This window comes from Sinohyriopsis cumingii, chromosome 8 (genome assembly GCF_028554795.1).
Source record: "Sinohyriopsis cumingii isolate HCF-2022 chromosome 8, ASM2855479v2, whole genome shotgun sequence".
NCBI classification, from domain to species: Eukaryota; Metazoa; Mollusca; class Bivalvia; order Unionida; family Unionidae; genus Sinohyriopsis; species Sinohyriopsis cumingii.
The window spans coordinates 98,505,256-98,517,861 of NC_142968.1; the positions used below are offsets into that span (position 1 = coordinate 98,505,256).

The 12,606-nt window shown below is 34.6% G+C and overlaps 2 protein-coding genes across 3 annotated transcripts in view; both read right to left on the reverse strand.

Moving 5' to 3' along the window:
- Positions 1 to 4,937, reverse strand: part of LOC149794215 (colorectal mutant cancer protein-like) — an 89,336-nt gene extending 84,399 nt beyond the window's left edge. For both annotated transcript variants that reach the window (XM_089968327.1, XM_089968326.1), the window contains exon 1: positions 4,726 to 4,937. In XM_089968327.1, the coding sequence (XP_089824453.1) occupies positions 4,726 to 4,877 (152 nt within the window). In that variant the 5' untranslated portion in view covers positions 4,878 to 4,937. The remainder of the gene's footprint in view (positions 1 to 4,725) is intronic.
- Positions 4,938 to 11,830: 6,893 nt separating this feature from the next.
- The window catches only part of LOC149794216 (thioredoxin-like protein 1), a 39,154-nt gene continuing 38,378 nt past the window's right edge, over positions 11,831 to 12,606 (reverse strand). The window contains exon 9 of the mRNA XM_089968328.1: positions 11,831 to 11,921. Coding sequence (XP_089824454.1) covers positions 11,892 to 11,921 — 30 coding nt within the window. The 3' untranslated portion in view covers positions 11,831 to 11,891. The remainder of the gene's footprint in view (positions 11,922 to 12,606) is intronic.

Here is a 12,606-nt window from a genome sequence, read left to right on the forward strand (position 1 = left end):
GGAAGCAAAGTAAGAAATGCAATATATATATATATATATATATATATATATATATATATATATATATATATATATATATATATATATATATATATATATATGTGTGTGTGTGTGTGTGTGTGTGTGTGTGTGTGCATCTGTCTGTGTGTTGTTTTCATTCTCTAAGTTGAATTCTGCCCTCTATTTCCCCATATCACAGGCTGAAGCCGCTTTCCTAACATAGGAAGGCAAAGTTTAAATTTTTTAGGCGACTTAATCACCCACTTCGCCCGATAACATGACGCCTTTACTTCTATAATTATATTTCACTAAAGAATTTTTTATTTGCTTTAAAATCATTAGAACTTACTCAAGTCAGTAAAGCTGTGTGACCAACCATAGCCATCCTTAAATTATACAGAGTCTGTGTGGCCTCCATCTACGTCAGAGCATATCTAACTTACTGATGCCTTCAGAGTCAGAGATCTAATCATCCAAACTCAAGAAAGTACTGGACAAAATCTGTGACCTCCATATAGAGAGACAAGAATCAAACCCTGGCCAGTACTTTAAATAACAGATTACATACTACAGAGATCTCGGAAACACTTAATTACGCGTATTTGGACGCCAATTTTTTATATGGGACGCAGAAAATCACTGAGGCGGGAGTCCTCCGTATGCATGTAATAGGTGTACGGCAAAATTCAAAGACTGCCAGTCCTGCTTCAGCCACCTGCTTTGTGGGAAAATGTGTTGATCAATTAGCTGTGCTGATATTTACAATGACAGAATTCAGTGACTGAAAGACCCCTTGATGTACATACATGTTGCCATTATACGAGTACATCAAAAAGAACATGATGCAATAACTGGGCAGCAAGTTCTAAGGCTTTGACTGGTGGCCGGATGCGAAAATGTACTGTAATTTATAGTGATTGAATTCAGAGTCAGAAAGACCCAGAGATGTAAATGCGGTCATTTATAAAAGTGCATCAAATAAACAACTTTAGATTTTGTTATTGTGTTCATTTACAAATGTATCGGAAAAAGTAGTGCACGTGACCTCAGAATCAAGAGATTTTGAGACTTAAAGAAAATGCCATTCGTAAATTTGGATACTAAGTATTTTTGAGTTAAACGGCAAACTTACGAAGATTGTAACGAGATTCAGAAGAGTGCTAAAACTGCTAGAGAAACATAGTTCAGATAGGACAGTAGCTAAGTGAAGGAAAGTGTGTGATGCCTAGCTTAGTGTTTGGAATAAGTCCTTACTTGGATTAACAAAATTCAGTATCACTCTGATGGATGAACAAGGGCTATTTAAGAGGTACATTGACTGACCATACTTTTTCAAAATGCCCCTCACCTTAGCCCGGTTAGTTTTAGTGTTGTAGCGAAATGTACTCATCAAGACATCAGTAGCTAGGCCTAGTTTTGATATCAATTACGTTAACAAACCAACAAAATCTTGCCCATTCACAAGCATATGTTTTGATAGCTGATTGACCATTAACCCTTTTCCGAGTAAGGTAGCAAGTATCAATTTCCTGCATGATATCCTTTGATGATAAAACATACAAACATGTGTTTTAAGATCAGAATTGGTGATCTGGATATATATTAACTTCCTTTTGTACACTATTTCGTCATAAAATTAGTTTGAAACTGTAAGTGAACCAGTAGGCCTAACGTGAAATAGTGGCCGACTTAGCTAAGTTTGGGATGTACCAGTTTATTAGATTGTCTGTTTTCATAAATTGTTGGGCAAATATTTTCAGAAAAATATACAAATCATTGAAAGCAAAGACAAGGTATTATATTATTAAAGATTTAACTTTAAAATGCAAATTATGTTGGCCAGAAATGTATAGGACAATGCTATGTTGTGGAATTCGTGAAATGCGCTTTAAGGTCTAAGCTGTTTTCCGACTTGACACATATTTGCGAAAATACGGGAAAAAACAACAAATCAGATACTATTTAACCATTGCTTAAAATTACTACAAGGACATAGACAAATAAATAAAATATAAATTTGCAATCCTGTCAATGAACTGTTGTAATGAAGCTATACTAAAGTGAGTGATTACATTACAAAAACCTCTTCATCTAAAAAAAGATGCACTCACGTCTGTGTTGATTCTGTAGGAAAGAAGGGACTTCAACTTTTGATGGTGGGACTCCTATTTTTACTACATCTTAAATAGCAATTACAATTATCAGGGTTTTCAACAGATGTGTACACTTGGGTTTTGACACAAGGAATTTAAAAATTAGCCATTTTTGATGCACAGAAATTTTGACTTGTGCATCTTTTTGACACATATAGATTTGGGCTGGAATATCAATCTAAATTACCACTGATTTGCTTCCAGCTTAGTTTCATACTAACAGTATGCTGCCTATAACAAATTTAATGTAGGAGACACGGATTGACATCTGCTTGACAATAGCTCTTGACGGACAACAGTATCGCACCAATGGAAGATATACATGAACTGGGTGGAGTTAACTGTTCACTGTAGTCAGGCTTAGATTCAGCTGACTTGGGTTGGATTGTTTTGATATTATGTTTGAAGTTTATGATCGAGGAAGAGGAAAATATTATGACATGAATGGACTGCCTTTTGATCAAACATCAGCAGTGGTATGTTTGGACATCAGATTATAATCAATTGCTCAGAACTGGAGCATATAATTATGTCAGCTCGTGAATCCGGTTGTCAACGGAAGTGAACCAACTTTAACTATTTTACTGGCAAGTTGCTTCATTTAGTGGGATGTTTAAAAATTTGGAATCATTTATGACTTCACTGGATTCATTTCTGATAAATATATCAGCATCTGTTTGATTTTAATAATGAGTTAGACAAAATGGGAATATATGGCTTCTTGCTAAGCTAGTTTTGATATGGAATTATGTTGTATTAGCAATTAATTTGCTTAAATTGGCAAAACATTTAAAACCTCGAACATTTAAATTAATGGATCATTTAGAAAAATACTGAATGGACATAACACTCAGTGCATACATCTGAACTTTAAAATCACAATGGGGCAAAGAAGTATCTTTTCTGTCTCTGAAATGACCTGGCGGTGATTAATTTTCTGACCCTAAGAGTCGAAAGAAACTGAAAGACAGTGTCAGCTCTGAGGAGGTGGAGTCAATCTTCGAAATTTGTTAGAAAATTTAAGGATGAGTGTAAAAGTGAACTGACAATTCTGTCTGATATCCTTGATATCTGAATAATATATAACCTTCATAGTTGTATGGGTATATTTTTGCATATAAAATGATTTGAACAGTTGATAACAGAATATGCTGAAAAGTTAAAATAATAATAAAGTGTAAAACAATTGTTTTATATACAAAATATACACACAGTAACATACAGTTAGAAAGAGAAACACTTTTACAAAAATGAGATTGTATATTTCTAACAAAATACTGTAGATGTATTTCTCATTATTCAGCACTAGACAATAAACCATCATTTGTTTCCACCAATAATAAGAAATCACAGCTCATGACTGTCCAAAAGAACTGACTCTCAAGAATTTAGTTTGACTCGAGATTTTCATTCTGACTCGTGAAATTTTGGGGTCAAGGGTCAAATGACAGGGGTTTTTCTCTAAAGGTGGTGGTATGAAACCTAACTAAAAATGGCTTATGTCTGCTGTATGTGCCAAAACATGCTTTCATGCAGTTGGTGCATGGCATCCAAACAAATCAAATGGCGGTGTCCAATAGCGCTTCCATAAGAAAGCAGTAATGGTCTCCAAACGTGCTTATATCATGTAAAGGTTTAATTGCACAGTTGTATGTAATCATACTGAGATCAGTCTGTTGCAATTCTGTTATAAAATAGGTTACCTGTAGTAAACAAATGTATGTTAAAACAATACAGATGTTATAAATATACAAAACAACCACAGATAGTTATCACTGAAATTGAGACTGATGCAAGTGTAAGTAATTTCTGGAAGCAAGCTAATCAATTATGCTTTGTCTTATATCTTTTTATTGCTTAAATTGTAAATAAATCATTAAAGTCAAAATTAATCCCTGATTGTATGTGATAATGAATTTCAAATATTTTGTACAGGAAAGAAACAGACCATTTAAATTATCAATAGCTTTCATTTAGTGTACAAGTTATGTTTGTTGACAACCAGGTACTTGTGGCACACTATAGTTTAAAATAAAACAATTCGACTTTTTGCTCCTTATAAAACTGTTATTTTGGTCAGGTCTGATTCGGTTCCAGTTTGTTATTTTTATCATTGTTTTATAACTTTGTCAGCTTCCAGTTTGTTTTGGATTGTTCCTGTTCATTTTCGTTGGTTCTGTAATTCAGTCTACTGAATGTCTAGTAATGACTGAATCTTTTCTACAACTATCTATAAATCGGTGCAAACTCCCCCACCCCAATGGCTAATAATATTACCCGAGTTAGTGTCACGTAGCTTACTAACGTAGAAGGAAAGGAATGTGTGAGAGACTACAATGGACTAATAAACAAACTCGATGAAAAGTTGCTGCATCGGAACATTCATTATAATTTTTTCAAAGTATCTACTGAAAGAGAAGTTGCTGGAAATAGTCCTTAAAAATTTTTAAAAAGAAAGTATCTGTAACTCTTTCTTTTGGCAATAAAACGGATAAAATTAGGAAATAGTCCCCTGTTTCATGTACAAGCTTTCTGATGGACGTGTGCGAAAAAGCATCATCAACAGGTATACCCGTCCAATAAGCCATCTCCATCTGCATCACAACTTTGGAACAGTCTCCGCAGCCGTTCCTCTTCACTCGTGCTACTTGAATCGCTACCGGAACTACTGGGAGATTTATCTGATCGATCACATGTTTTAACAACTTTTGGCGTCCCTGCCATTGCACAGGGTCCATAATTTATTTAGTAAACTTGGAGAGCATCATTTTACTCTCGAGTCAACCGGAAGTATACTCATTGTGTTTTGTCATAAGAATCAACTGCGTGATACGTTTTGACAGGTTCCGGAAGTACGTCTAAAATCCGGACAATTCTTTGCCAAGAAAGGAAGATTGCTTTAAACTGTGAATGTTTTGAATAAAAATAAAGATCATGGACAACTATCATTTTCTACTCAATATATACAGTACACACACACACACACACACACCACCACAATCTAGTGAAAATGTTCTGAGTTTCGCTCTTTGCAAAGTAGTGCCTTCATTATAAAGAATTTCCTGGTTTGTCACATCAAACACTCTTGTCTCTGTGGTTGGAATCCAAGAAAATTAACATATACTGACAGAGTGAGAGAAAGAGCCAACCAATTAATAATGAATGCAGATTTAGTGTGTATAGTAACGATTCTGGTCAAAACATTTATGTAATTTTCATGTTCTTAATTGTGAAACTTTCTTTTACTACAAATTTCCACCATATCATCTGGGTTTGAGATATTTTAATTGTGGCAACCTCATTTAAGCTCAAATCAGCACATTTTCATTTAGGAATAACTATACATCATAATTAGCTTCCTGGTGAAAACCACATGCTGACATGACTTTCCATTTAAAAGGATTGACAATTACAAGATTTTCAAGATGGTTGCCATGGTGGACATACCTGGATGTCAGAATAGCACCATTTCATTTAGGACCAACTAGACATCATAAGTAATCTTCAGTTTAAAAAGCTATGTATATATGATTTTCCATCTAGAAGTAGTGATAATATTTTAAAAATTGCCATTGTGGTGACTTTATTTGGATATCAGATTACCACAATGTTTTATTTAAGACCAACTAGATGCCACAAGAAGTCTTCAGGTGAAAACCCCACATCGATATGACTTTCTGTCCAGGAGTAGCAATAAGAAGATTTTCAAGATGGCTGATCTGGTAGCTGTACTGGAAGTCAGATTTGCATCATTTTCATCTATGACCAAAAGACAATAGTCTTTTAGTGAAACCCCACATCTTCACTAGCCAAGGTTCCGATATGATAATCTACAGCTTGGTGGATCGACCAATATTTTAGTACTTTGTCTTAGTGACATCTATTGGATTTCATGAGTTGCCACCCTTCATAAGTAATGCCAACTAACCATTAACAGCGGTGCATTGTACATCAGCTGAAAATGGTGGAGGCAATTGACTCAAAAAGGATAGTTTGTAAGTTTAACACTGAAAGTATGTCAACATACCAGATGTAAGCCATTACAGGTGTAAATGAGTGAAAGGTATTTGTACAAACATGGACTAGCAGTGAAAAATTGCTTTTTTATCAGTCCATTCAAGTTGTGTGTGCTCCCCTTATCTCGATCATACAGGAACAATGTTCAAATCTGAACAGCTTAATTTGGATTGGATGCAGTGGCTTGCCTCGACATCCAATGAAATTCACAGAAATATCTGTTGATGTGCCAAGATGTAGATAGGGGTTATCCTATAGGAACCTTGGCTAGTAAAGATGGAAATCTCAATGATATGACCATCCATGCAAGAAGGAGTAGAGATATGTCCAAGATGGCAACTGCAGCAGCCATACTGAATCTCCAAGCAGTACTATTTTCATTGTACTTGCTTATAACTTGAGCCAAACTACAATTATCATAGACCCTGACCCACTTTTGCATAACTTGCCAGTAGATCAGAGTCTATGTTGTTTGTTCTGCTTATTACTCCATACAAACTTCCCAGACCCAGATCTGCTTGCACACTGTAGCAGTAGTTCAGTGTCTATGTTGTATGCAGTTGGACTCAACTTATAAGTGAGTATGTACATTAAAATGTCTACATGTTATCAATGACTTCAATCAAACTTCGTAAGTAAAATGAATGTAAAGAAAAGATCATCACAAAATAAGAATATAGGTTTGCTTTATTAAACTTTATTTTTTTAACCTGGCAATATTGTAGCTATGAATGAAATCAAACCTGTATACAAGGTATACAGCATGAAATTATTCTCTTAATAATTTGTATACATCTGGAATAAAAAAGTGAACAGCTTTTAAATTAACAGTTTAATGTTTTGTCCAGTATGAGAATTCTGTACATAATTTTTTTCTGTTGAATTGCAAATACCCAAATAATTTATACATGCTGTCTGTATATAAGAAGCTGAAGAAGTAAATTATATATGGAGAAGTCATATAATACAGCCTGCATGTAACAAGCTGAAGAAGTCATGCATGCTATCTTTATGTACCCAGCTGAAGATCTCATATATGTTGTCTGTATATTACAAGCTGAAATCATACATACTGCCAGCATGCAGCAAGCTGAAGAAGAAATATCTGCTGTCTGTATTTAACAAGCTGAAGATGTCATACATACTGCCTGTATGTTAAAAGCAAAATTAATATTCTGATTACAATTACAGACAAATTGGGATAGGATAGAAAAATATGTTAACAAATCACCACTGCCTATCATCAGAAAAATAATACAGAAAAATTGCATTACACATACATAACCCAAAGCCAATACTTTAACAGTGTGGACCTTTTAATAATATACTGGACAATGCAGCATCTTAATACAAAATGAAAATATGCATTATCCTCATGCCATGTGGGACAATACATTCTTCTCATACCACATGGGACAATGCATTATTTTCTGACCTCATGGGATGCTGCATTATCCTTATACAACATGGGACAAACATTCTTTGACCTCAAGAAACACTGCATTATCCTCATACCACATGCAAAAGAAACATTATTCTTTGACCACTGCATTATCCTCATACCATATGGGACAATGTATTATTCTTTAACCTCATGGAACACTGCATTATCCTCATACCATATGGGTCAATGTATTATTCTTTGACCTCATGGGACACTGCATTATCATCATACCATATGGGACAATATATTATTCTTTGACCTCATGGGACACTGCATTATCATCATACCATATGGGACAATATATTATTCTTTGACCTCATGGGACACTGCATTATCATCATACCATATGGGACAATATATTATTCTTTAACTTCATGGAACACTGCATTATCATCATAACCATATGGGACAATATATTATTCTTTGACCTCATGGGACACTGCATTATCCTCATACCATATGGGACAATGTATTATTCTTTTACCTCATGGGACACTGCATTATCCTCATACCACATTGGACAATGCATTATTTTTTTACCTCCTGGGACATTGCATTATCTTCATACAATATGGGATAAAATATTATTCTTTGACCTCATGGGACACTGCATTATCCTCATACATTATGGGATAGTGCAGTGCCATCAAACAGCATGAGACAATGCATTCTGATTATACATCATCTGTGTGTGATTTGGATTTTTAAGGCAGCTTTAAAAAAAATTCAATCATATTGCTACAATGTCTACAGTGTGACAGTTTATAGTGATGTCTAGCACTGGGACATCATGCCGCAGACATGTAGCATGATGTCCCACCCAGTCACATTATCCTGACACCAGGCTAACCAATCCTAACACTAACCTCTTAATGCTGAGCACCAAGCAAGGCAGCTGTTAGTACCATTTTTATTAAGTCTTTGGTATGACTCAACCGGGGATCGAACCCATGACCTCCCGCATCCAAGATGGATGCTCTAACAACTAGGCCACCGAAGTGGTTGATCATACATCATGGTACTATGCATTATCTCATACCTCGAGGAACTATGCATTATCTCATACCTCATGGGACTATGCATTATCTTATACCTCATGGGAGAATGCATTATCTCATACCCCATGCAGCAAGATAGCATCATCATAAATTGTCAAAAACTGTAGTGACCTCTTTCTGCATTGGATACTGCATTATCCTCATATCTCATGGGACACTGCACTGTCCTCGTACTTCATGGACCAATATAGTTCCCTCATACACTGGGATAATGTAGTGCACTGCATGGGTCAGTTTATTATCCTCTTATCGTATTTGACAATAAAGCAGCTTCATGCCAGATGAAAAAAGTGGTATACTTCTGCCATATTGTAAAATATAGAATCCTAATATCACATTGGGCAATACAGTATCCTTATATCATACTGGACAATATAATATCACCATACCACAAAGAGTAATGCAGTATCCTCATAAATGGTTAATTGTAAATTAAATACACAATTATTATCATATTTTGTTTTATACATGTTTTGGTATAATATTAAATACTCTATTGTGATCTGAAGAAAAAATATGTGTAAAAATTGTTATCTTGATGTTATGTGTAACAACAAATTTGTACCAGCTTTAGAAAGAAACCTTTGTGTGAACAATCAAAGTACTTGTTTCTTCACATTCAATTAATTCTTTTATCAATTAAATTTCTAAGGAAGAATTGTGTCATTAGAATATGCAGTTTCTTATTCTATGCACAAGAATTTTGTGCTGCTGTATTGCATGTTACAATATTAAAATGTTCAAGACAGCACCTAAATGAATGATTTAGCAGAAAAAAGAATAAAGAGTCTGATCTGCCTGTGCATTATGTAACAGTAAATCAAGGTTGATGTCTGCACTTGGACTTGACTTACAAGCAGTTATGTAATGTACATAATAAGGCTTTCAAGACCTCAAATACTGTGTATGAGGGATGGGTGGGTCATTTTCTGTTGTTTGCAATAACAGGAACATTTTGTCAGCATTTAAAATATATGTGGACATGTCTCTGTACGTCTATCTTTTCACTTGGTTTTTAAATCTGTGGTTCATAGCACAAGCACAAAATGCATGAAAATTGGAACCCCATAAATTGAACTGAATTCAGTGAAGTAAAAATCAGAATGAAAGGACAGAACCTTCTCTCATTTAAAACGCTATTCAGTGTGGTAAAAAATGGTTTGATTTGTGATTTTGAATTTTTAACGTAGCTTTAAAAAATTTTAAGTCATATCACTATGATGTCTGCAGTGTGGCAGCTGATAGAGATGTCTAGCACTGAGGCACCATGCCGCAGACATGTAGCATGATGTCCCACCCAGTAACATTATCCTGACACCAGGCCGACCAGTCCTAACACTAACCTCTTTATGCTGAGTGCCAAGCAAGGCCGCTGCTAGTACTATTTTATTAAGTCTTTGGTATGACTCAGCCATGGTTTGAACCCGTGACCTCCCACATCCGAGGCAGATGCTCTAAATCTAGAGCGGTTGGTAAAAAATGTGAACGTGAGGATAGGTTTCTCTCATTTTAACTGCAGTTCAGAGTGGGTAAAAATGTGAATGAGATGATAGAGATCTCACTCATTTAAACAGTGTTCAGATTGGTACAATATGGTAATGAGAGGACAGAACATCTGAACATTTTTCTTTATTAAATGATAACGTCCTTTCCACAGCGAATAAACAGGTATTTCATAATGTAACAGTAGTTTCTTATTGTATGAAGCAATATCTCAAGCATATCACAGTGCTTCATGTCATTTGAACTCGTGTAAAAACATGCCTTAAACTGCATACCATACATAGTCATTCGGTCAGTATCACTTTTAAGTGGATAATCTCTTCACTGTTATTGAAAGAACTGTAATAATGCCACAACAACACTGGTTAGAAAATTATTGCTGTGATCAATATTTGAGTTAAGTTGTCAGTCTTTGGGGGAAAGGGTGGAGGGTTGGAAGCATATTAGATATATTCATCAGAAAAATAGACAACATTTTACTCAAAATTAGGCTGTTATAACATTTAGCCTTATCAACAATTTTTATCAATGTTTACTGCATAATAATAATATTGGGATCAAGATTGCGGTAAGCTCTTCCAACATATTGTTTATAATGTAAAAAAAATACATACTGCTTTCAAACACTGTAATTATTGTAAATAAACAACTAACTAAAGTATTATAACAGTGTGGAAATATCTATATAAACCATAAGTGCAAAATGAAGTGTGGCCCAGGAAGAAAAAAAAAGAATAAGATAGTCACCATGTACATACCAAAGTTTAATTAAATATCCATCTATGTTTAAGATGAAAATATTAACAGACATTTGGTTTCTGATTTTAGTCCAAGAATTGATAATAGACCAATACTAGTCACCATTTCAAATAAGATATTCTGTTGGTTCAAAATGTTCAAGGAATGCTATCCCAAACTGAGCAATAATACAGAACTGAGGACAAAAACTTGTGCACATACATTATTAAAAATATGTGAACAGTGTTTCAACTTAATAGGCATCACAAGTCTTACAATAAAGATTAGCCATCAATCATTGGGTTAACACTTTCTATATTATTTGGTCCAAGTCTTTACTTATGAGGCACATGACTCCTTGTGCAATATACAAGCAGCTGAACTAGCTACCTCCATAATGTATATATAAGCAAAGATGTACTTATGAAAAATAGACAGAGGGAAGGCTTGAGGAAATATATGAATGAAACATCAGAATTTATAAATGGCAAGGTTATACTATAAATTGTTTCAATAGAAATTAAGCTGATTGCCTGAAATAATAATAACATTATGAATAATAGCAATAATATTTGCTGCATAGTATTGTTTCTGGATCTGAAAAGTGAATCTGCATTCATTGCAACCTTTTCCTATTTGTGGCTGTTACTGACAGGATACATTGTACGGCATTCCCTCACTGTAAAGCATCTCTGTATAACACAGTCACAAATACAAGACAGATATGACCATGGATCCAATTATACTTGTAACCTTTTTTCCTTCTATATGTTGTAACCCAATATATGACAGTCGAACCATAATATGGTACTCAATATAAAACAGACTCACAATAGCATAGTATACTCCCCTGAACAGCATTATAGCAAGGAATGACTATGTTTAGGATAACTGGTAAAGGATAAATCAAGGTAGTATTGTAATGTGTATCATTTTATTTCATACAATTCTGACTTTCACAAGTTAATCAACATCATGTCAGTGGCTTTCCCCTTTCTTTCCTGCCACCTGAAATGAAACAAGAAGTAAATAGAAAATCAACTGTAATCTAGACCCATTGCATGCTAGCATCATATGCCAAGAGAGCTTTAAAATTCCATATCTGGTAGCTTGGAGTGATTTAAAGAGGTTGATCAATCCAGATGTTAACTTGTCAGGATAACAGATAAATATGTACATAATAAATTGTGTGATAATTTTAGAGTACTAGGAGTGTGAATTTTGATAAAGTACTGTCAATTATTTTAAATTCATGGGGTACCAATTTTCATCGCTTTTTGGGGAAAGCTAGATCACAAATTTTAAGTCACAAACCCAATCCAACTAAAATTGGTATCTAACAACAATAAGCAGAACTGCCAGGCAATGATACAATTTCATATTTGAATGATGTGTGGAATTCCTGGCCTGCTTTTGTAAAGTAACCTATCTAATAATGTGCCACATGTCATGTTAGGGAGAGTTATCATTGCAAACAATATGTTCTGAATCAAATTGTTCAATCTCATAAATGTGAAAGCTGTAACTCGAGTGGTGAATCAAAAGTTAGACAGAACATGACCTTATATTAGTGTTAATCAGTTTCCTTTATGTCGGAGATCACCTTTCTAATCAGACTGATAAGGACCAAGCAGATATTCAAAGTTCACGTTTTCCACCATATGATGCAGAAGAGTATCTCTTGTTTGTTTCT